This window comes from Neofelis nebulosa, chromosome 8, assembly GCF_028018385.1.
Source record: "Neofelis nebulosa isolate mNeoNeb1 chromosome 8, mNeoNeb1.pri, whole genome shotgun sequence".
NCBI lineage: Eukaryota > Metazoa > Chordata > Mammalia > Carnivora > Felidae > Neofelis > Neofelis nebulosa.
Window position 1 is genome coordinate 86,556,269 of NC_080789.1, and position 22,244 is coordinate 86,578,512.

At 32.3% G+C, this 22,244-nt stretch overlaps 1 protein-coding gene across 25 annotated transcripts in view; it reads left to right on the top strand.

The window, feature by feature from the left end:
* Window positions 1–22,244, top strand: part of C2CD5 (C2 calcium dependent domain containing 5) — a 101,465-nt gene that overhangs the window by 35,617 nt on the left and 43,604 nt on the right. For 6 of the 25 annotated variants that reach the window (XM_058743393.1, XM_058743395.1, XM_058743398.1 and 3 more), the window contains 3 exons: window positions 512–663; window positions 5,932–6,017; window positions 11,963–12,071. In XM_058743393.1, coding sequence (XP_058599376.1) covers window positions 512–663; window positions 5,932–6,017; window positions 11,963–12,071 — 347 coding nt within the window. Of the gene's footprint in view, window positions 1–511; window positions 664–3,811; window positions 4,004–5,931; window positions 6,018–6,630; window positions 6,664–11,962; window positions 12,072–14,830; window positions 14,897–22,244 lie in introns of all 25 variants that reach the window. The other 19 variants (XM_058743377.1, XM_058743378.1, XM_058743384.1 and 16 more) reach the window with 10 other exon arrangements.

Genomic DNA, 22,244 nt, shown 5'->3' on the forward strand with positions numbered 1-22,244 from the left:
ATGGTTCTGTGTAGCTGTATTCATTTTTCTCTCTGTTGTGTTTTTAGCTGTGGCACTCTTGATGCTATAGGATAAGGAAACATTTTTCTTTTGAAGATATCAGTGTGTGCAAATATAAAAACAATTGTGAATATTTGCACATACCATTTGCAGCATCATTTTTTCTTTTGTAACTTAAAAAAAGCATTGTTTATTTGAAAGTATTTTCAGTCATGTATTTATTCTTTTTGTTTATTTCTCCTTTTAATATTTTTTACCCCTTTAGTCTGTCATCTCATGCTTCTTTGCTTTTTTACTTGGCTTATTAACTGTTCCAGTGCAGATGATTATTTCTCTGGAGAATGATGAACGGTTAAATAGCAATTGGTTGTCTTTGACCTCATACCCAGCTCCACACTTAAGAAATGACTGCTGGCCCTGCCCAATACTTTCCTGGTGTTTGGATCATGCTGCCTTCCGTCACGTCCTTTGGCACATGATTGCTTAATATTTCTCCACCTTCTTCTGGCAGGATTCCCTTCAATGAAGATCCCAATCCCAATACTCACTCATCAGGACCCTCAACCCCTCTGAAAAACCAAACTTATTCCTTTTCACCTTCCAAGTCCTACAGTCGACAGTCCTCTTCTTCTGACACAGATTTGAGTTTGACACCCAAAACTGGTAAGGCGCTTCCACCCACCTTTTTCTTTTTCTTTTATTTTTTTCAAATTTGTTTCTGTTCTTTATTAGCTTTCCATCCAAGGCTTTCCTCCTGTTTTTGGCATTTAAGTTAAAGGACAATGTGAATACTGATCATTTTCAGTTACCACCATTAAAATATGAAAATTTCATATAGTTCAGAAATTAGCTTGTTCAAAGATTTGCATTTATTGATTTAATCATAGTGTAGATATGAAGTTCAGAATTTATTTTTGCATGTAGATGTTTTTCATTTCATGCTCATATTGTGAGGAATAACATTCTAAAGCTTTTGCGTAGAAAGTAACACTAGTAGCTTGCAATCCAGTTCCTCATGCAGTAGAAGCATTTTTGAATTCATTTTTCTGTTTTTCTGAACTTAATTCTAAGATTTTATTATGAAAACATTTTTGGAACAATTGAAATGGTTATATTGGAGTACATATATCTATTAACTTCTTGTTATTTAAAATGTTTGGTTTTGCTACTCTTACTCTCTAGGTTAGAAAATAGCATTTTTGCTTTACTTACTCTTACATATTTCTCAATGTATGAAGTTTATAATTTTTCCCCCTCCTATTTGTATTTTGATAAATAATTTCTGTGAGTTTTTATGAATGTTTTCTGATAAAAGATTGTTTAAAAAGTCAAATTATTACATTACTTCTTAAAGTAGAATTATTCAAATCTTTAAAACAGTATTGTTAAGAAAAGTAAAATGCAAAAATTAAAAGGTTAGTAGTTAGCAATTTTTGTAAATACTATCTTTGTCTTACAGTTTTCTCCAGATTGATGAAGACATTTTGTATAGTTCTTGTGTTGTTTTTATCAGTGTTAATAACCTTTTGTGTGTTAGGCAAGAGATTTATGAAATGATCCCAGATTTTATGAAAACAGTGAAAAGCAATCCAATTCCAAAACCAATGCTACTTATAAAGAAAGGGCATTAAAAAGAAAGCCTGTAGATTTAGTATCTACTTTTATAAATGTAGTCACAAAATGTGAGGAAGATAAATATGAATACCTAATTATTTGAAAAGAATAGCTTTATTTTTATATATATACGTAATATGAATAACATCTAAAAATCATGAGATACTTTATAGTAATTGATGCTGTGGATTGTGGCATCTTAACCATATTTATGCCGTAAAAACTGAACCATTCAAACTTCAGTGAAAAATTTTTATTTTTAAATAAAGGATGAGATTCAGGCCTTCAAATTCATGCCTATCAAAACAAGGAAGATTTAGATAGTATTTGAAGAATAAGTTTTCTAAAAACGTTTTTCAGGCTTTGACTGCTGGCTATTTGCGTATTCCTTCTTACTACTTTTTCAGTATTCTTGTTTTCATTTTTCTTTGCCATACCACAAATGAATTTTTTTTAATGTTTATTTTTGAGAGAGAGCGCTAGTGGGGGAGGGGCAGAGAGAGAAGGTACAGAGGATCTGAAACAAGCAGGCTCTCTGCTACCGCCAACAGCAGCCAGCCGGATGTGGGCCTCAAACTCAGGAACCATGAGATCAAGACTTGAGTTTGAGTCGGATTCTCAACTGGCTGAGCCACCCAGGTGCCCCCCACAGATAAATTTTTGAAAATATTTTCTTGGTCTTTCTGTTTCCTTTTCTTTAATTCACCAAAAAGTCCAAATATGAAAAGATTATGAAGTAAGAAATTAACTGAATCAGATTCTCTTAGCTTTCTCTTAGGCAATTGTATTATCAATGAAAACTTTATTGCATTTTATTTTCTAGCTCCAAAGCTTTAGTTTTTAAAGATTTATGTATAATAGTTATTATTCTCATATAGGTCTATATTCATCAGCTGCCTCTAAATAAATTATTTTGTTTTGCTACTATCATATGCTATTCACTATTTTTAGTAGCATACTTATAGAACATTAGCAATTTTTAGTCTTTTGGCTTTATCATGAGTCCCTAAATATCTTTGAATATTCCTGAGGGCCATTCCAAACGAGATCTGAAATGGCAAAATTATGATTGTTTTAAAACTTCTAAAACTATAATTGAGCATGTATTTCATGTTTCTCTGCCTTCAAATTTACCTATATACAAAATCAGTCTCTTGAGAAATAGTGGAGATAAGGTGACTAGGATTGATTTATGTAAACTGGGGAGCCAGAAATAGAATAAGTTAATAAAGCTTTAGACTGAGAAAGTTGTTTTTCTATTTGTAGTTAAAGCTATCATCTATTTTTCATGTAGGTATCATTTTAAAAAATTCATATTGATTTATTTCTATAGTTTCTAATTTTTGACATTTTACCAGGTTTTATTTTCATATTTTTTCCCAAGTACTCAACTAGTAGGAATGGAATTTTAGAAATACTAGTGTTAAGATATTGATTTGACAGCTGACTCAAGCTAATTTTTTACTTTAAAAAAAAAAAAATCAGGCTTTTAACCATTTGTAGTTTTTGTAATCTAGAGAGTATTTGCACCTTAGGTTTGAAAGTCTTTGTAAAGTGTTATGATCAGTGTTATGATCAGACTTTAGCATTTAAAATTTAGAGGAAAAAGAAAAGTAGTAACATATATCTCAAATCTGGATAGAAAGAAGCTAATGTCTATATTTTTTAAATTAATGATGGCAACTGTTTAATGTGGTCATTTGCTTTTTTTATGGGTATTCAATTAAAATACTCATAAGTGATATATTTTAGTAACATTTGAAGAACTGAACTTTGCCATTTTAAATGATGTTTGTATTTGAGGCAACAAGTTTCTGGCTTTAAAAATTTATGAAGTGCACATTTTAACTTTATGCATTCTTAAGCAAAAAAAAAAAAAGGCAGGCAATTTAAGTGTTTTTGAGAAATCATCTCAAAGTGATTAGAATGGCATAAAATTCTAATTTAAATCCTGATTTAAAAAATTTTAATGAATGTGGAGTTTGTAAAAGTTGTGCTAAGTTTTAGACTATGCCTTTTATTTATATTATGTTGGGTAGATGGTCTTGCTAATGACTTCCTATGCTTAGTGTAATTTATGTAAGCATTTTAAAATTCATTTTTACTGTTATGTTTTGCTTCATCATTGCTTTCCTTATCCTGCATTTTCTGATCATCTTCTGAATCTGCATCTTTTCTCTGCTACTTTCCTCTACAGCACCTTACCCACAGGGGCCTAGGATTTACCTGTGTCCCAGCTCCCCCTCTCTCTCTTGTGGTTCCCTTCATCTTAAAAAGTCCTGTCTCCTCCTCTCGGAGTCTAGCCTTCCCCCTCATCACTCTAGCCTTGTCAGCCCAGTTCTGAGGAAAAGTGTTTCTTTCAGTGAAGAGCTGTTCCTGGCTGCTTCTGGTAGGATCACATTATGTCAGCTTTTTAATCCCTTTATTTTAAATCACCTTTAAAATGATTAATTATTTCATATTGTAAAGAAGTATTGGGTGTTTTATACAGGGCATACTTCTTATTTTTCTTATTGGTGGACAGAGTTAAATGATTAGAATGATCGTGAGGATGTGATTGAGGATTACTTGATGGATAATTATGAATATTCTGCTGAAATTATTTTATATACTAAAAAATTATATATCTGAGGACATAGATCTGTATATTTCCAATGATTATTAGGTTCTCATTACTAGAGTTTCTGTTTTAGATGCTTTACTTTCTTTCCCTTCACACCAACTCCATTCACTTTGGACCTGCACCATCATGTTGCTAAGCCATATGGTTACATTAGTAAATTATTGTTTGAATCAGTTTAAGTCTCATTTTGGTGGGATTCTTTCATTATCCATTTTTTTTCTGTCCATTGCATTAATTTTCAAATTATTCTGCTGTATTTTCTTATGTTTTGTTTATCTCTACAAGATTACATTTTATTTTATGGCTTTCAGTATCCTTCATATAAAGATCTTAGTTTCATTTCTATGTTTAGTATTGTATAGTCTCTAAAAATCATGTTTAGGTTACTAAAAGAAAAATACATTTCTTTTTTATTTTTAAAGAACAGAATGGGACTATACACATGCTAACATTTGTTTCCTTATCCAAGAACAGCTAAAAATGTAAAGGTAAATTAGTTCCTTTTTGAAGTCATTGCAGTAAATCTGACTGTATGTATCTTCAGTTTTGAAAAGGTGGGATTGAACTGTTAATTCCAGTCTGTAGAGTATTAGTTTCTCACCTATCCCCTGCTTTCTATAATTCTTTGACCATAATTGGTCTATTGGTATTATCAAAAGAATAAAATTAAACTAGGGAAAGAAATGAAAAATTAAGTCTTTAAAAAAATACATCTAAGAGCTTGGGAAATATTCTTTCATCCATAACTATGTACATTTGTGATGTGTCTATTATATGTCTGTGATTTTTAGTTTTTAAAAATACTTTTATGTTGGTTTTTACAAATGATTATTAAAAATTATGAATGTTAATAGTGTTTTGTCATGAACGATATATTAGGAATGGGAAGTTATCAGAAAATAGATACAACTATATTTCAAAATTGCCTAAAACTCATGCTCTTTAGAGAATTTTGGAATATTTTAAGTGAGCACAATTAGTGCTTATCCTCTCTGTATTTTAAACATTCTTTTAGTATTCTTAAATTGTTAGCATAGCGAGGGACGGTTGATCCTTGAACAACACACCCCTGGACAAGCTGACATAAACTTATAACTTCTGATTCCCCATAGTGTAACTATTAATAGCTTATTTTTGACTGGAAGCCTTATTGATAGCATAAATAATCGATTAACACGTATTTTGTACATATGTATTATATACTGTATTCTTGCAGTGAAGTGGGCTAGAGGAAAGAGAATGTCATTAAGAAAATCATAAGGAAGAGGAAGTACACTTACAGTACTCTACTGTATTTACTGGAAAAAAATCCACGTGTAAGTGAACCTGTGCAGTTCAAACCCATGTTGTTCAAGGCTCACTGTAATTGGTAGTATCTTGGTTATTTTATATTAGAAGACTCAACTTTTCAAAGTTGACTATTATACAAAAATTCATCACATTAACATAATTAAAAAAATAAGGTTTAGAACAAATTGAGTCTAAAACCAATGGTGATCAGTATGGCTTTGACATCTTGCTTCTAAAGAAAACTTTGTGAATAAAATCGAGTAAAATACTTGCTATATGAAGTACTTTAAAGTTTGGATCATTTTAATAGATTTCGACTCATGATATTTATGAAGATGAATGCAATTGAAACTTTGTTTCTATAGCTGTTTTTTGGTTGTTATTTATGTACCGATGTTCTGTAGGAATGGGAAGTGGTAGTGCTGGAAAAGAAGGGGGGCCGTTTAAAGCTCTTTTAAGACAACAGACTCAGTCAGCACTGGAACAAAGGGTAAGAGTTGCTCAACATTCTTTATTCTTAAACTGTTAATGTGTTTTTTAGTATGCTTCCATGCATTTTTAACTTATTTCCATAAGCTAGTTTTGATCATGTACCTATAATGTAATTTTGCAGTCCATAATTTATTTAAGGTATCAAAGTAATTTGTTTATGAATAATTACTTTTAATTTGGAATAGTTCTGTAACTTTTTTGTTTTGTCCTCCAGTCTTTTATTAGAAATAGTCTATTTGGAAATATCCATTGAATGATGAAGTCATTTCTAATTTTGCATTAAAATTATAGTATATAAAAGGAAATAGAGTTTTCTCAGAAAAAATATTTTAGTTGTATTATATTAAAATAATTCTTTAATATATTAATATGTTTATATGCTAAAATTATTCTTATGGCTGGCCAATCTCTTAGGGGTAAAAAATGCACAGATTCTGTATTTCTACAGATTAACATAAACATTGTGGTTATTTGGTATGTGAATACATCTCTTTAATTATTATAAGTTTAATATTTAGTTAACAATGTTAAATGGGAAAATGAATAGTTAAAATTTTTGGATGATTTTTCTCTTTTTATTTTTTGTTTTTTATATAAACTTCATTGCTAAGGGAGGATCGCCTCATAGGTTCTGTAGAAGGCGGGTATGTTTCTGAACATGTGTGAGAGCCTGTTTCTTGTATTGGTAACTTTTCTAGTTTTAATCTTGATCATTTAAGTTTTATTTAAGCTTTAACAAATGTTGCCAGCTTTTTTTCTTTCCGTAATGCAATTTTTAAAAATTTATCAGCACTATGAGGCTCATTTTTTTTCTCTTTAATGCAGTGCATGATTACTTATATGTTATGTCAGTTATTTTAAGGCACAGTTCATAGCTTTCATTGTGTCTGATTTGGAAGTTATAAGCATTTATAGAATTTTCTTTTATATGTTCCTTTTATACTAGCATTACAAAAAAAAAAATAAAACATAGTAAATACCTACAAAAGAATGCATTCTATAAAACACAGGTATTTCTTCTCTAGAGTTTAGCTTTTGAGAATAGTTTTTTTCAGATCCTATTATTACAAACAATATAACAACTTCTTTTTTAGACTTTTTTTAGACTTTCTTTCCTGTGCTGAAAGTACCTGTATGCAGTTTGCCCTTTAGACAAGGCTAGGGAAGAGGAAAGCTGAGCTAAGCAGAAGGATGAGACTTTAGCTGCACACAGTTGTTTGCTTTGTACCTATCAGGCAGCAATTGCCTTTGAGCTACTTTCGCACCTTGCAGGCATACCAGCTACTCTCCTGCAAAAGCCCACTTAACCATTCAAACCATTTGTTAAAACCAAATATAGAAAAAGACTAGAAACACAGAGAAGAGGGTCAGAGTGAAGGTGTGCGTGTTCACTTCTCATTTTTTAGGCTAGAATGCTCTTCCTCCTCCCCCACTCCCAGTATTACACTCTCTACAGAGTTCCTTACACAAGGAGCATTTCCTGTAATTATCATTCTAGAATTCACAAGAACAGAAAAATTTGGGTTGCCTTGATGTTTGATGTGAGATTTTGCCTGTATGTTGTGCCTGTGACTTCATTATCTATATTAGGAACTTTTGAAAACACCTAGCTTTAAAAGAAAAGAAAATACTAATCAGTTAAAACTATTTTAGATTTAGTTTGGATAAAATTTATGTTTTCAAGTATGGTTTTAAACATTCTTAAAGTTTTGGACACATTAATACACGAGGCATACATTATTAGATACTCTTCATGGAATTAATGGTAAAGATGTGGGAAAACTCTAGTTTTCATTTACAACTTTGTAAAACCTGAGTTGGCAATATATTTATGTTACCTAACCCTGCAGTAGTCACTTGAGTTTAGGAAACTACCTCTCTATCCTGGGTATATAAAAAATAGGACAAGCATTATGATCTTTAACTTTCCTAAAAAGCTATGGCTACCATTAGTATGTATGTCTTTGTTTTGGGAAAGATTTGTACAGAAGTATGAAGAATTCTCCCCATATGAGTTCAGATATGCCTTAACTCTGCCAACTTGAATACTAGATCAAGTTGCACATATGATATACCATTTTTTATATTCATTTTTAAAATATTCTTTTCTACCTTTTGCCACCCTTAATAAATTTTTTTTTCTTGAGAAACTTTGTCCAGCATCTTTTATTTAATGAGTTATTCAAGTAGCAGTTATCAAAAATAAAAATGTTATCTTTTTTCTTTCACAAAATCAGTAAAAAATAACTTGACAAGATCTTGGTGATAGGTGTCAGATTACTAGGAGATAAGATATAGAGATAAAAGTTTTATTTAGATTTAGGTTCCACCTATGAACTATTTGATGTAATGCAAATAGATTTATTTTTCAGTATGACTCTTCTTTCACCTCTAGGAAAAATGAAGTTACTTTTCAGATGCTGGGATGTATATTTTTCTTCAGTAAAGAAACCTAGTTGACTTGGTTTAACCTAGTATTTCCAAATATAGTTTACAATAGAATATTCCACTTAAAATACCTGCTAGTGAAGAACATACTTTGGGAAACATTGATATAAAGCAAACTCTTTTGATAAATTATGATCTTTGCAAAAGTTGAGTAAAATTATGCAATAAATCATAGTAGGAACCTGGCATGGGGTTTTATATCTAGAAAGTTGACCAAGGTATCTCAGGATAATAAAAAATATATTTGATAAAAAATAAATGATTTAAATATATTTTAAGAAAAATCCTATTTAAATGTTAAAAAATTATTCCTATTGTGTTTCCAGATTTTCCAACTAGCCTGTCTTTGGACACATAGTATTAAATAGGTTTATACTGCATGCACTTGGTTTATGTCAAGATATCAACATATGAATTCTTACCTAGGTAGCACAAGGGAAGGCACTTTAAATATTAGGACTCTTCAGAGAAAATGTCTTCTGTGGTCTCTGAGCAGGGGAGGGGCAGAGAGAGAGAGGGAGACACAGAATCCAAAGCAGGCTCCAGGCTCTGAGCTGTCGGCACAGAGCCTGATGTAGGGCTCAAAATCACCAACCGTGAGATCATTACCTGAGCCGAAGTCAGATGCTTAACTGTTAAGTCAGGCACTTCCAGGCACCCTGGAAGCTGTTCTTTTCAATGGACGAAAACCTATAAATTCATCAGGTGTTATGATAGACTAGAGATTAAAACCAGCTCCTTGCCTCACTGTTTTAATAAAAAATGACAAGAAGCCATATGATAAGATTTGTTGCTCATGTAGAGTCTAGGCCCTCTTAACTCTTACTTTAGGGTGTGGGAAAGATTATAAAGCATAATTTTAAGATACTTTGCAGAGGGCTGGCACTTTGTAAGTATGCCATAGTAGTCACTGGTGATGCGGGTGGAGATGATAGGTATGTAACAGTCCTCTGTAGGTTCATCTGTAGTTCTTATGAGAGAGTTATCTAAAAATGTCATTTTGGTTCCATAACAATGCCATTTTTTTTTACGCCAGGTTAAATATTGGGTGTTCAAGTAGGTGTGCTGATTGGATGAATTGGGGACGTGTAGGACAGAGTTTAAATTGGCAGAGTGGGTGTCCATGTCTTTGGGCAGCCGTTCCCCTACTTTTTCTGCTATGACCACCAGCTCTAGTATGATGCTTTCCCTCTTGTCCCTTTATCTGTCTTCTGGAATTTGGGAGAAGAGTCAGAATCTCAAGTAGAAAAATCATTTAGGTTCATTTTTATACTTCTCTAAATTCTTTTTTGTTTTTTTGAAGTTATTTTTAAAAAATTATTTTTATTTTTATTTTGAGAGAGAGGGCATGAGCAAGGGAGAGGCAGAAAGAGAGGGGAAGAGAGAGAATCCCAAGCAGGCTGTACCCAATATGGGGCTTGAACTCACGAACTGCGAGATCATGACCTGAGCCAAAATCAAGAGTCGGATGCTTACCCGACTCAGCCTCAGGCACCCCTTACCTAAATTCTTATATGCACATGTTTTCTAATATGTCAATTTACCTAACTTATTTCTTAGTTTTAGAAGGAAGTACAGCTTTTCATGTAGCTTATAAAAATTTTATTTCCGGTGTCTCTTGTCCAGAATATTCAAAATGTTTAAGTATAAAGATTAAATGCAAAGTGTTTTTTTTATACTTTGGCCTCAGTATTTTGAGAAAATTTAAAAACTGTGTACTTAAAGTTGAAAAACAAAAATCCTAGAGGCCTAAATACTTAAAATACTTAAATTTCTCATAGCATAAGTTTACTTATATATTTCCCATTTAAAACTTACTAAGTATTTAAAAAGTTCAATTGGAAGTAAGGAGGTATTTTGACTAAACATTTTATAATAATGTAATTGAAGTTCTCCTATCTTTTCATGGTTTTCCTTTTGCCTATCAGGTGGGCCAAACCTATCCATTTCCATAGATTGATTTTTAATTTTTTTTAATGTAGCCTAGGTTTTTCTTACCCTTGTTAATTTAAAGATTCCTTACAAATTCTGTCTGAATTTATTTCTAAATTCATGTGTGTCTATAGATATAGACACATATGTATATATGTATTTTATACTATATCTTAATGGTTTACTGAAGTGTGCAGGACTGTTTGCCTTTGTGCTAAATGACTCCAAGTTGCTGTGCTTTGTGAATTATGCTTTGGTGAGTTTGTATTTTCCATGCTTTAAGCACTCAGTCGGTACTTGCTGCTTTTAATGTGCTTGCTTCTAGTAGTACTCTGTATCTCTTTATCTCCCAGCTTTCACTTGCTGCATTTAATCTGCTGTTGTCCAGAAAAAAAGATACTGATAGATTTTAAAACACGTTCCTATAATTGTATATTTATAATCACTGTATATCATAGTATGGTTATGATCTATAGGGATCTCTTATGAATCAAATACATAACCTTTAGTACTTGGAACTATAACAGTTCTTTTTTGACTGTTGAGAGTTCTGGTTGGCTTATTTTCCAGTTCTAAGTTATGTTCTGAATAGCTGAGGCTACTGGTAAGTGATTTCTGTTTAAGTGATCTATGTTAATCTTGTAGCCATCTGAGTTGGATACTAATTTTCCTTTTCTTGCATCCAGTTTGTGTAATATGAGATGCCTCCATATTTGGAGAGCCACTGGAGCTCCCCTTTCTTCCTGGTGCTATTTCAATGAATTTCCTTTCTCTACCATTTCTCTCTTGCCTCTGTATTGATGAGATTGAAAGATACCCCTGAGAGAGAAGGGGAGAATAAAACTTGGAAGAACTTGTGGAATTTTATTGCCTCCCTTGGTGTCATCTGCATACTTCTCCCTTTTCCTTAATATACATTTGTGAACTTAAGTTTTCTCCTGCTGCTCATTGTTGATAGAGTAAATAATCTCACACAGTGATTCTCTGCCCACTTCAACTTGGTATTTGTCCTTCACTTTTCTGTGAATCTCTTAACCCACACTGCACATTCTCTCACTCCTCCTTCGAGTCCCACATTCTTGTAGATCTCTTGCACCAGTCCTTCAGAGTCTTTACCAGTAGCCTGGAATTGGGTGTGTGTATGTGAGGAGGTGTCTGCCCCACTGCAAAGCAGACCCGAAGTAGAAGGGCAGGGGAATCCCCTCATCTCACTGTGATTTTGCATCAGTGTAAGAGATTGAGAGAAAGGAAGAGTGTGTTCACATATCTCAAACTGGAACTCGGAGAACCTTTTTTTATTTTTTCCTCATTGAGAATTGATAAGAAGAGTGTTTGGATTCTGTGTAACATGATATATATGGGAAATGGATTAGGAACTCCAAACATCCAAGGAAACTTTTAATTACAAAGCATGAGTGAGGTATAACTGGTGGCCTTTTGTTAACGGATAGAATTCATATCTCACAATATGAATATAATCTAAAGGGGTCAGGCTTTTTAACAAGCACATTTTTTGTACTTTGCACATGGTCAGTTATATTTTTCCCCCATTCTTTCTACTAGGAATTTCCATTTTTTACCTTGACGGCATTTCCTCCTGGATTTCTCGTGCATGTTGGGGGTGTTGTTAGTGCACGTTCTGTGAAGCTTTTGGACCGCATCCACAATCCTGGTATGTTCTTTAAGAGTTTGTTTTCAGTGTTTCATTTACTTTAACTGTGGTTATTAAAATTGATTTTTATAGTTTTAAAGAATCAAATCTATCTGAAAAGAGAAATGAAAATGAAAGTATAAACTGGCACATGTTGCTTTAAGTATTTCTAGTAATCTTAATTAAAAATAATCAAATAAGTAGAAGTATATTTTAGTTGCTATTTTATATAAAACAAATTTTGATTCATTTCTGGCCTAGTTAACACTTTGAGGGAATCCTTAAATTAATTTCTGAGTCTGCTATTTGACCCCGACAGATAATAAATTTTTACAGTTTGACCATTGCAGCCCTTATCTTAAGATGTTAATTGTTTTCATTAGCAGTAACTCTTTGTGGATTATTTTAGTAATTTCCTTATTCTTAAAAGCAAGTGTTCTTTTGAAATTTAATTGTAAACATTCTGTATTGTCTAAGAATTAAAAAAAAAAAAAAGTGCTGTCTGCTTTCTCGTAGAGAAAAGACCTCTTTTCTGTAGCTATTTGTTCTATATAAGCAAACAGGTAAGAAGAGTAGGCCACTTCTTTTAAAACATGGGGCCATGATTATAAAAGAAAGGCCTCAAACCAGTCTCAGTTTCAGGCCCTTGGATTAGGAATGCTTTGGTGGTTTTTCTGAATATAAAATAAGCATGAAAAGTGTGGTAGAAATTTTCTGTTTGGAGCGTTTTCTTGCATCTCTCATTGACTGGATTCCCAGTACCTCATTCAAGCCACTTATTATTTTGATGATATACCTTAGACCTAAGTTATGTTAGTATTCTTATTTGGCACATATGCGTACATGCTTTTGAAAATTTTGAATTGTCACTTCCAATAACCTCTTCCTGAGGCTTGTACTGACAGCTACAAAAGGAAAAAAATGCTTTGAAACTATTTTATGTAAAACATTGCTGATAGTGATTTTAAGGATACAGAGCATTACCATCCTTTTAAATTAAAAAAGAAAAAGTTAATGCAGTTTTTTTTTTAATTAAAAAAAAAGTAAAAGTGGTTTGATGTCATTTGAGTTAATAGTTATAGAGAAACAGAATGGAATTTTTTCCAGACTCTGAATGAGATTTTAGGAGAGCAATAGTAGCTAAGATTATTTAACTCTGAAGCTGAACAAATACATACTTTAAGCATTAGTCTTCTCTTTTTCTTCTCTGGTTTATTATTTTTTTCCGATGTTCCTTATTTTTTCTGGCCAGTTGGAGGTCTTTTCTTAACGTAGTATTGTATATTCTGCAGTAATTAAAGGCATTCTATATATGAATGATGCCAGTTTAATGTGTTGAGACATTGAAGACACTGCAAGTTCCGTATCTTTGTGTTTGGGAACTTGAATTATTTGGAAAGTGCAAGGAAATACTGAGTTAATATACCTGACATTAACTGTGTGACCCAAGGCTTGTTACCTGTGTTTCTATGCACCATTGACTCAAATATTTTGATAGCTGGCACCCACTGATAAGCTCCAAACATGGTTTCAGGAGTATATTTAACTGTTGGTGGTATCTTCTGTTTACTGAAAACATTTTTGTTTTATTGTTGCTTCCATGTACTCTGAGTAAGCTATAGAGTCTGGGAGAACAAACAAGGGTTATTTAAATAAGTTAAGTAGAGAGCTATATTTAAAATCACATTGCTTTTTACAACAAACTCTTTTTTACGGTTTATCATACTTGCCAGTTTATTCTAGTGGTGTGAGAAATGTAAGAATCCAGGCCCAGGGAAGAAAACAGTATTCCTTATTACAGAATACAATTTGTGTATTGTAATTATCAGCTTACACATTCTCTTCCTTTCCTTCCCTTTCAGAAATTTTTTCAATTCACATGAAAATTCAAAAATTTTCAGTTACTTATATGCTATTTCCCAAAAGGTTATGGGCATAGATATATAAATGCTCTTTCATGGTATATAAGTTATATTTTAATTTTGTTTTATTTTCAGTTAAATACAAATCAGCTATGTATTCTAATGGTTTCAATATTACATTGTTTTGATATAAATATCACATTTTGGGGGTTGTTTTATGTAGGTATTATGCATTAAAAAAGGACATTTTCTTAAGAACTCTTTTTAATGCTCTTAATATTTCATAAATAATTATTTATGAAAAAGATTTAATTTGTTGAAAAAAGCTGAATGTTGAAACAAAAAGAACTCTAGATTAGCATCTACCATGATGATGATGTATTAATTTTATGACACTGAGTTACTCTGCTGAGAGAAACTTACAATGGATTGAAATGCATGTGCTAATGTTAAAAGTGCTGTATTTGCACTCTCAAATGAATCTTGCAGTTATTTTTTGACTAGTGAATACGGGAAATTTTCATTTTACACTAAGTGTAGAAGGAAAAAAATCTTATTTTAAAACCACTACCACCTGCTAACTATGGATTATTGTTTTGGAGTTCTTTTAGAATTTTCTCCTTTGTTAAATATTAAGCAAACATGATATATACAACAAGGAAAAGAATGGGGTGGTTTTAAAAATCAAGGTCATTATCTCAAACAATTAGACTTTAGTTAATGTTAGATTATGATAGCATGCTCCTTCTTCTCTTTCTATTTCTACTTCTTATTAACTCTGCTGTCTGTGTCTTTCCAGTTCCTGTCAAGTGGTATTGTCAATTGTGTTCTTGTTTGTAGTGTTTTCTTTTTGTTTTTGTTTTTTTCCTACTATTCTGCACCTAAAACTGATCTACTAATTTGCTGTTTTGAACTCAGCCTTTGTCGGAATTATGGGTAACACAAGATCTTACAAACTGCTAGACTGGAATAGTTTCAATTCAGGTATTTTGATGGTCATTCAGTACTACATATGCTGACAAAAATTATGGCAGCTCAGTGAAGTTTTTAGAAATGTTCTAGATTAAATAGATTTAATATCAATTCAGTTATACAGACACATTCTGCAGTACATATGTTATAACTCTTAACAGTTCCCATGGAAATGCAAATATAAAAATGTGTTAACTAAAATGAATTAACCAAAACCATAGAAATACCATAAATTATAAATGGCTTATGTTAGGTAATTAGCTTTCAGAATGCTAAATTTAAATTATATTTATTAGATTTTGGATAGTTTCTTCATATAAGGTAAATGAGATAGACATTAGCTTTATGATTAAAGAAATATTAATTGTTAAATATTAGTATTAAATGGCTAGACTTGATAAACTTAAAGTATGTTTAAACTTTATTTAGGTTTGAATATATTTAGTATTCCATAAATACTATGAAAGTACAACTATTACCATTTTTTTTTATAATTCTAGAAGTGTTTCAGAATTTGGCAAGTAAGAGATTTTGGGGGGATGAACAGCTTTCATGAGCTCCCTTCCTTCCCCTTCCATGTGAGAATATAATTTTCTTTTTAAGTAATTTTACTTGTGGATATAGTTTGTAGCTTTTACAGAAACTAAGATAACCTTACAGCTGATGATGTGGTTTAGAGTCAAAGCCAATTTTTCTTTTTGATAAAAGCATATTCTCTTAATATAAATATCTAAATTTTTATGTTACTTGTGGAATTAAATAATGGAACCATTTTGATTCAGTATCAGAAGCTGGTATTTTGCCTAAAGAATTTTACCAGTTCTTTGTGTCAGAAAGTATATCTATTTATAGAGAAACAAAAACACTAAGAGGCTCACATTTTAGATAATATCCCATAATCTTTTCAATATTGTAAACTTTTTTGTTCTTAGGAGTCCAGGATGTAAGTTCTGATGTAAGTAACACATGTTCAACTCTGAAGTAACTCATGTTAATCATGCAGATTTACCTAAGTTCAGTCTAGTAAACAATCTGATAAGGTCCAATCTTTGTGGATTATCAATTGGTAAGTCGTCAGGGAAATTACCTCTATTTCCTGTCCAAGTTTTTGCCAGTATATTATCACACTGATTAAAATTAAAATAATAATTTTGAATGGAATATGTTATACTTGGTTTTTAGTGGGAAAAATACCCTGCTGGATTCATTTAATAAACATAATATATTTTTAAAAATTAGGCAGAGTAGTGAATAGGAAGAGAAAAAGCCTAATTATGTAGGGAAAGGACATTGGGAACAGAGTGATCATTAATAATTTAAGGAGCTTAAAATTTGTCAGGCCAAACATGTTTAGAGTGAGATGTGTGTTAGATGATAGAACAGTCTTGGAAAGTAGAAAAGCAGTTAAATCTTATAGGTCTAATACTTTGTTGCCTGTGAGCAGAATTACAGAATTTGGCAAGGAGAAACACGGTTGAGGAAAGAGTATATCTTGCCATCATTTAAAATAAAGTCAGGTAGTAAATGTATGAAAAAAAGATGGATATGAATTACAGAAATATTAAAAGAACATAAGGGACACCTGGTTCAGTCAGTAGAGCATGTGACTCTTGATCTTGGGGTTGTGAGTTTGAGCCCCCATTTGGTGCAGAGATTATTTTAAAATCTTAAAAAAAAAAAAAAGATAAAAGATGACACTTTCAGTTTAATGTTCTCATAGTTCTGTGCTTTTGACTAAGATATTAGAATCTTTATGGTAGTGGAACATACTCAGAAGTCAGACTGATTTTCATATTAGTTTAGGAAAAATAATAAAATTCTGAACAAAAATATGATAAATGTATTCAAATCATTTATGTATTCTTCTCTGTAATTAGGGAATATTTAGCCATTATTATCCTATATTACTGTAGAAAATCAATAATTGGCCACATCAGTAAAAAAAAAATAATTGTTGATATAATTTTTATTAATGTGAGAAATTATTCATCAATATTGTATTTCTTGGATTCTCCGACACCATTTATTATATAAGGTATCATCAATTAATGATAGCTTCCCAAGAGGAAAGAGAAGGAAATACTACCATGTTAAATATATTAACTATTAGATATTCTTATTCCAGAAACATTAAAATGTGGAAAGATATAGGAAAACATTTTTAATCATACAATAGTATCTCATGAAATATGATATGCAAGCATTTATTAGAGTTTATTTTGTGCCAGTTTGCTAGATGATAGGTGTGCAAAGATGCCAGTAACCCTGTTTTCACAAAAAGGTCATATTCTGGGAGATTAGAAAAACATGTTAATGGTTTACTGTGTGGTGTGGTGTGTGTGGGTGTGTGGTATGGTGTGGTGTGGTGTGGTGTGATACAAGGTACAGAACTAAAGAGGACAGCATAAATTAACTATGTGGCAGGGAAGCTTGGAGATATAATTTTTGAGCTCAGTTTGAAGGATGTATAAGAGATTAACATTTATACTTCAGACAGTGTATTTGGAGGTATGTTGTTACATCCTTTTAATGTAGTTCTGAAACTTTAGCACTGTGTTACAAAACAATATCCTAGCCATTACTTGTTTGATATTTACATAGTTACTTCATACTATTGTTTGACATTGAATACAGAATGTCTTGGTTAGTTCAGCTTTTTTGTGTGTGTCCTTTTTTCTACTGCTTTGCTGTCCTAGGTTGTGTTAACTACAGTGATAGAAAATATTTTTATGGAGCAGGAAGAAGGAAAAAAAAAAAACTTCAATTATCTGAGAATTTATTTTAAAATTACAGTATTACCTTTTCTTATCTTCCTTCTTATGTTTCTGGCTTGGTAACAGACTTTGAGAAAGACAAGATGAATCTTGCTGCTAGGAAGGAGGAGACACCATGTGCAAATCTTGTATTGTGACATGCCAGGAACAGGGCCGGCATAGGAATAAGACAGGGTATACAATGGTTACATTTGTATTAGATCATTGATTATAGCATGGAGAATGGATTTAAAGGCAGCAGGACTAGAGATAGGGAGGCTAGTTAGTTGACTGTAGTATTTCTGGCCAGATGAGTGACCTAGGATTTGGTGGTGATAGGAGAGCTAAAGTTTATAGAGCACTTACTGTGTGCCCGGCACTCTTCTAAGTGCTTTATGGTAGTAGGTCATTCAGTTCTCAAAACACAGCTCTGAGGTAGACATTTTTCCTATTTTGTGGATGAGCAAAATGAAACAATAGTTTTCCCAAAGTAAAATAGGTAGTTGTTGGGCTACAGCATGAACCTAACTACTCTGGCTTGAGGGCTTACACTCTTAACCATAAATTTGTAAATATTTTAAATGTAAAATCAGCAGGACTTGGTCATTAGTAAAATGTGGCAAGTGAAATTGTCTCTTGGCAACTTTGAGCTGAGAGAAAGAGATTAGGATTATCCTACACAGCTACAAGTCTAAAGCCCCAGCGAGCGTTTGTGTCCTATCTTTTGGAAACCCAAGTCTGTTTGAAAGCTGAGTTATAAAAAATATTTTCAGAGTAGATTTTAAAAGTCTTAGCTCATTGTCTTTCAATGCCTATGATCTCTTTTTTCTCTCTTCTGAGTTTACCACTGAAAGTATTTCTGGATAGCGTACGGATATAATTTTTAATTAGCAATAGCCTCAGTGTAGTTGATGAAAATTTGTTATTCTTTTTTTATATAGGATGCATGTGAGCTTAGATATTTTATCGGGAAGCAACAAGAGGAAATATAAAATAGATATATAATGTGGTTTGAAAAGTACTAGTTTGAAAGAGCTTCCAAACTTAGACAATATTTTTAAGAGTGAATGTTTCTTTTTTTTTTTTTAATTTTTTTTTTTTTAATGTTTATTTATTTTTGAGACAGAGAGAGACAGAGCATGAACAGGGGAGGGTCAGAGAGAGAGGGAGACACAGAATCCGAAGCAGGCTCCAGGCTCTGAGCTGTCAGCACAGAGCCCAGCTTGGGGCTCGAACCCACGAACCATGAGATCATGACCTGAGCCGAAGTCGGACGCCCAACCGACTGAGCCACCCAGGCGCCCCAAGAGTGAATGTTTCAAGTACTGAGTTAGTAAAACAGTTTGTTTAAAACTAGATAACTTTTGTTTTTGAGAATATTTTAAAAGTTTTATTATTTAAAAAAAAATTTTAAGTTTATTTATTTTGAGAGAGAGACAGAGTGAGCAGGGGAGGGACCGAGAGAGAAGGAGAGAGAATCCAAAGCAGGCTCCGCGCTGGCAGTGTGGAGCCTCATGACGGACTCAAACTCATGAACCGTGTGATCATGACCTGAGCCGAAATCAAGAGTCCGATGCTCAATCGACTGAGCCACATGGGCACCACTATTTTATTATTTTAGATTGTAGATTTTTGAACGTATTATAGTTAAGATTTTCTCAATCTTATAATAAATGAACTTTTGCTAGTGCTAAGGAAAGCTTTAGATTAGTGGTCTGAATTTAGAAAATGTTACTCTTTTTGTTACTTATCTGAATTGTAATTGTTTAGAATATTTAGTTTACTTCGGGGGCGATGATAATCAAAACCAAGAAAAAGAAGTGTAATTATTACTTTAAACATATTTTATATGCTTTAAACATATTCAAAATGTGAGTCAACCAATGTGTAGGGAAATATTTATAGAATATATCAATCTGATAATCTAATTTTTTTTTCAGTTGTAAGTAAAAATTTTTTATTCATGGATGTTTGTGGTGTGCCTACCATGTCTTGAACATGATGTTGGATATTGGGAACACGATCGTTCAGCCGGGCAGACACCCTGTTTGCACAGCCAATCTAGGCTATTTCTTGCACTGTTTTGCTGTGCGTGCATGCGTGTGTGTGTGTGTGTGTGTGTGTGTGTGTGTGTGTGTGTGTGTGTAGAGGAGGAGGAAGAGGAGTTAAATGGAGATAGGCTTTCTTGGAACTTGAATTCTACTGGTGATCTCAGTAGTTATTTTTTACTCCATCTGAGAGGTACAAACAGATGTGCAAAACTAAGCCTAAAGTAGTTAAGCCGACTTTGGTTTTAAGTATTTTAATGAGGGTTTTAGGAAGTAGATACATAGAGTTCAAGAAGGCTTTGTAAATATAGCATGTATAATGTGTGAACTTCTCTTTATATGTAATGCAACATGTAAATGTAATACAAATTTTTCTGTCTGCATATAATGTAACTGGATACCAATTACTCTCCATTCTTTATTATCTGTAAGAAAAAGTCAGACATGTAATTTCCTTAATTTTGAAATTTTACTCTTTATATGTCTAATATAACTGGATGTTAATTACAATATTATAATATAGTATGTAAATGTTATATGTAATCTTCTCTCCATGTATAAAGAGGGAAATCTCACAGATAAGGAGTAGCTATATGTCTGACTTATTTTATGAATAGTGAAGACTCAAGTTTGATCTAACGCGGATTATATCCCAGCTACCATCCTAAGATCCCAAATTACTGCAGCTTGATGTCTGCTCTGAATTTGCACATCACTTACTGTATGATGGGACTGTTCTTCCTAGGTTGGTACTGAATCCCCACCTAGTTTGAGGTGGTATACACACTTGAACCTGAACTCTCTAATTTCTATTTCATTAGGGAAATTTATGTTCTTCAATGAGTTGTTTTGTGTTGGAATATTACTTTAAGGTGTTTAAGAATGTGGCTTTTTAATGCTTCCATTAACAAGATAGATTATTGTTGTATTAAAGATGTTTATTTGAGCCCACCTAACACTTTATCTCCTCTCGTTTATTTAAAAATTAGATTGAATAATTGTCCATTTTCTTTTCTCTCAATCAGATTAAAAGATTCTCAAGGGCAGAATTATTCTCTTCCAGAGCTATGTAAAAATAGAATTAAATTGAACACTTTAGGTAGTCAGTTTTTCTTAGTTGCAAGTGTGTGATTGCCTAAAATCTCAAAGGGACTAAGTTTTATAAAGGCATATTATATTGAGTTGTTCACTTCTTTACTTTCTGAGATATAAGCTATTATTATCATTTTACGAATCTTTACCAGTTTTACCTGTACTTCAGAAGTAAGATAAAATGTTAAAAAGATGGCAAGATATCAAGCTATGTCCATGCTCTAGAAAAGTAACAGTAAAAAAAAAAAATTAATTGTGATGTCAACCCAAATGTGCAGACAGTACCTCTAAAAGAAGCTTCAGTGAGGTATTGATCTAGAGCACAGTGCATGCCTATAAATAAAAGGATATATTAAAAGATTTGTGATATTATCTATGAAGAGTTTTGACCCATAGAAGACAAATACAACATCGTATGAAATATAATTTATATAGTACATAAATTTTAATATCCTCTAAAGTGAGATCTTTTTATAATTATAAATAGTTCTATAGATTATTTGGAGGAGCATGGTATTTAAAGTGAAGATTTTTTTTCTTGACATCTCTGAAATGTTTTTTAATTGTGACCTTCACATCTCAGCTGTATATGCTTCAAATGACTAAATTGTATCTAGTTTCACGAGTGGTATGTAGAGTTGCCATAAATTTTTAAGCCAGATTCTTTATTTTGCCTTTTATATGAGTATGATAGATCCTCAGTTTTGACTTTTGGAGAGTGAATAACACAATTCAAATTCAACCAATGTATTTCCTATAAGAATGCAGTTAGCAGTTACTTAAGCTTGAAAAAATCCCATTATGGGATTAAATAGTATATTTCTGAATTTACAGATATAATAAGTAAGGCTGAGTCATAATTACTAAGTGAATATTCTTTGGCTCATCTCTGATATAAATATAATGTAGACTTTGAAGATAAATTTAATTTTTTTGATATTAAATAGATTCTTAATTTTAATTAAATAACCCCTAAATTTAATAGCCAAAAAATTCATCCTTTGGCTTCTTGCTTACAGTTGTAGATAATTATTGTTGATTCAGTTCCTAGTTTGTGATTAAGTGCTCCCTACTGTATGCTTGCCTTGCTTCCACCTAGACTCTAGGGCCATTACTTTCTGTAACCATTTCAGTGAGCTGCCATAGTTTTCAGTCTGTACTGTCACCTGATCCAAGCATGCGCCAAAATATCCACTGTTTCTGGCTCCTGTCTGCTGAATCTGCTTTGCAAAACCCTTTGTTCTCTGAGCTTTTGCTTAAGCCAAAAACAAAATTTAACAAATTCTTTGGAGTGTGGACATATGCCATTTGCTTCCTTAGCTCCCATGTTGTGTAACTCTTTAGCTTCTATTAAACTTGTAAATACTTTATTAAATACACCAATGGCATCCCCATGTGCAGTTGTGTGGCTCATGTGTCAGAATAAAGGCTGCTTGTGACCTCGTCAGAGGAACATGAATGCTCCAC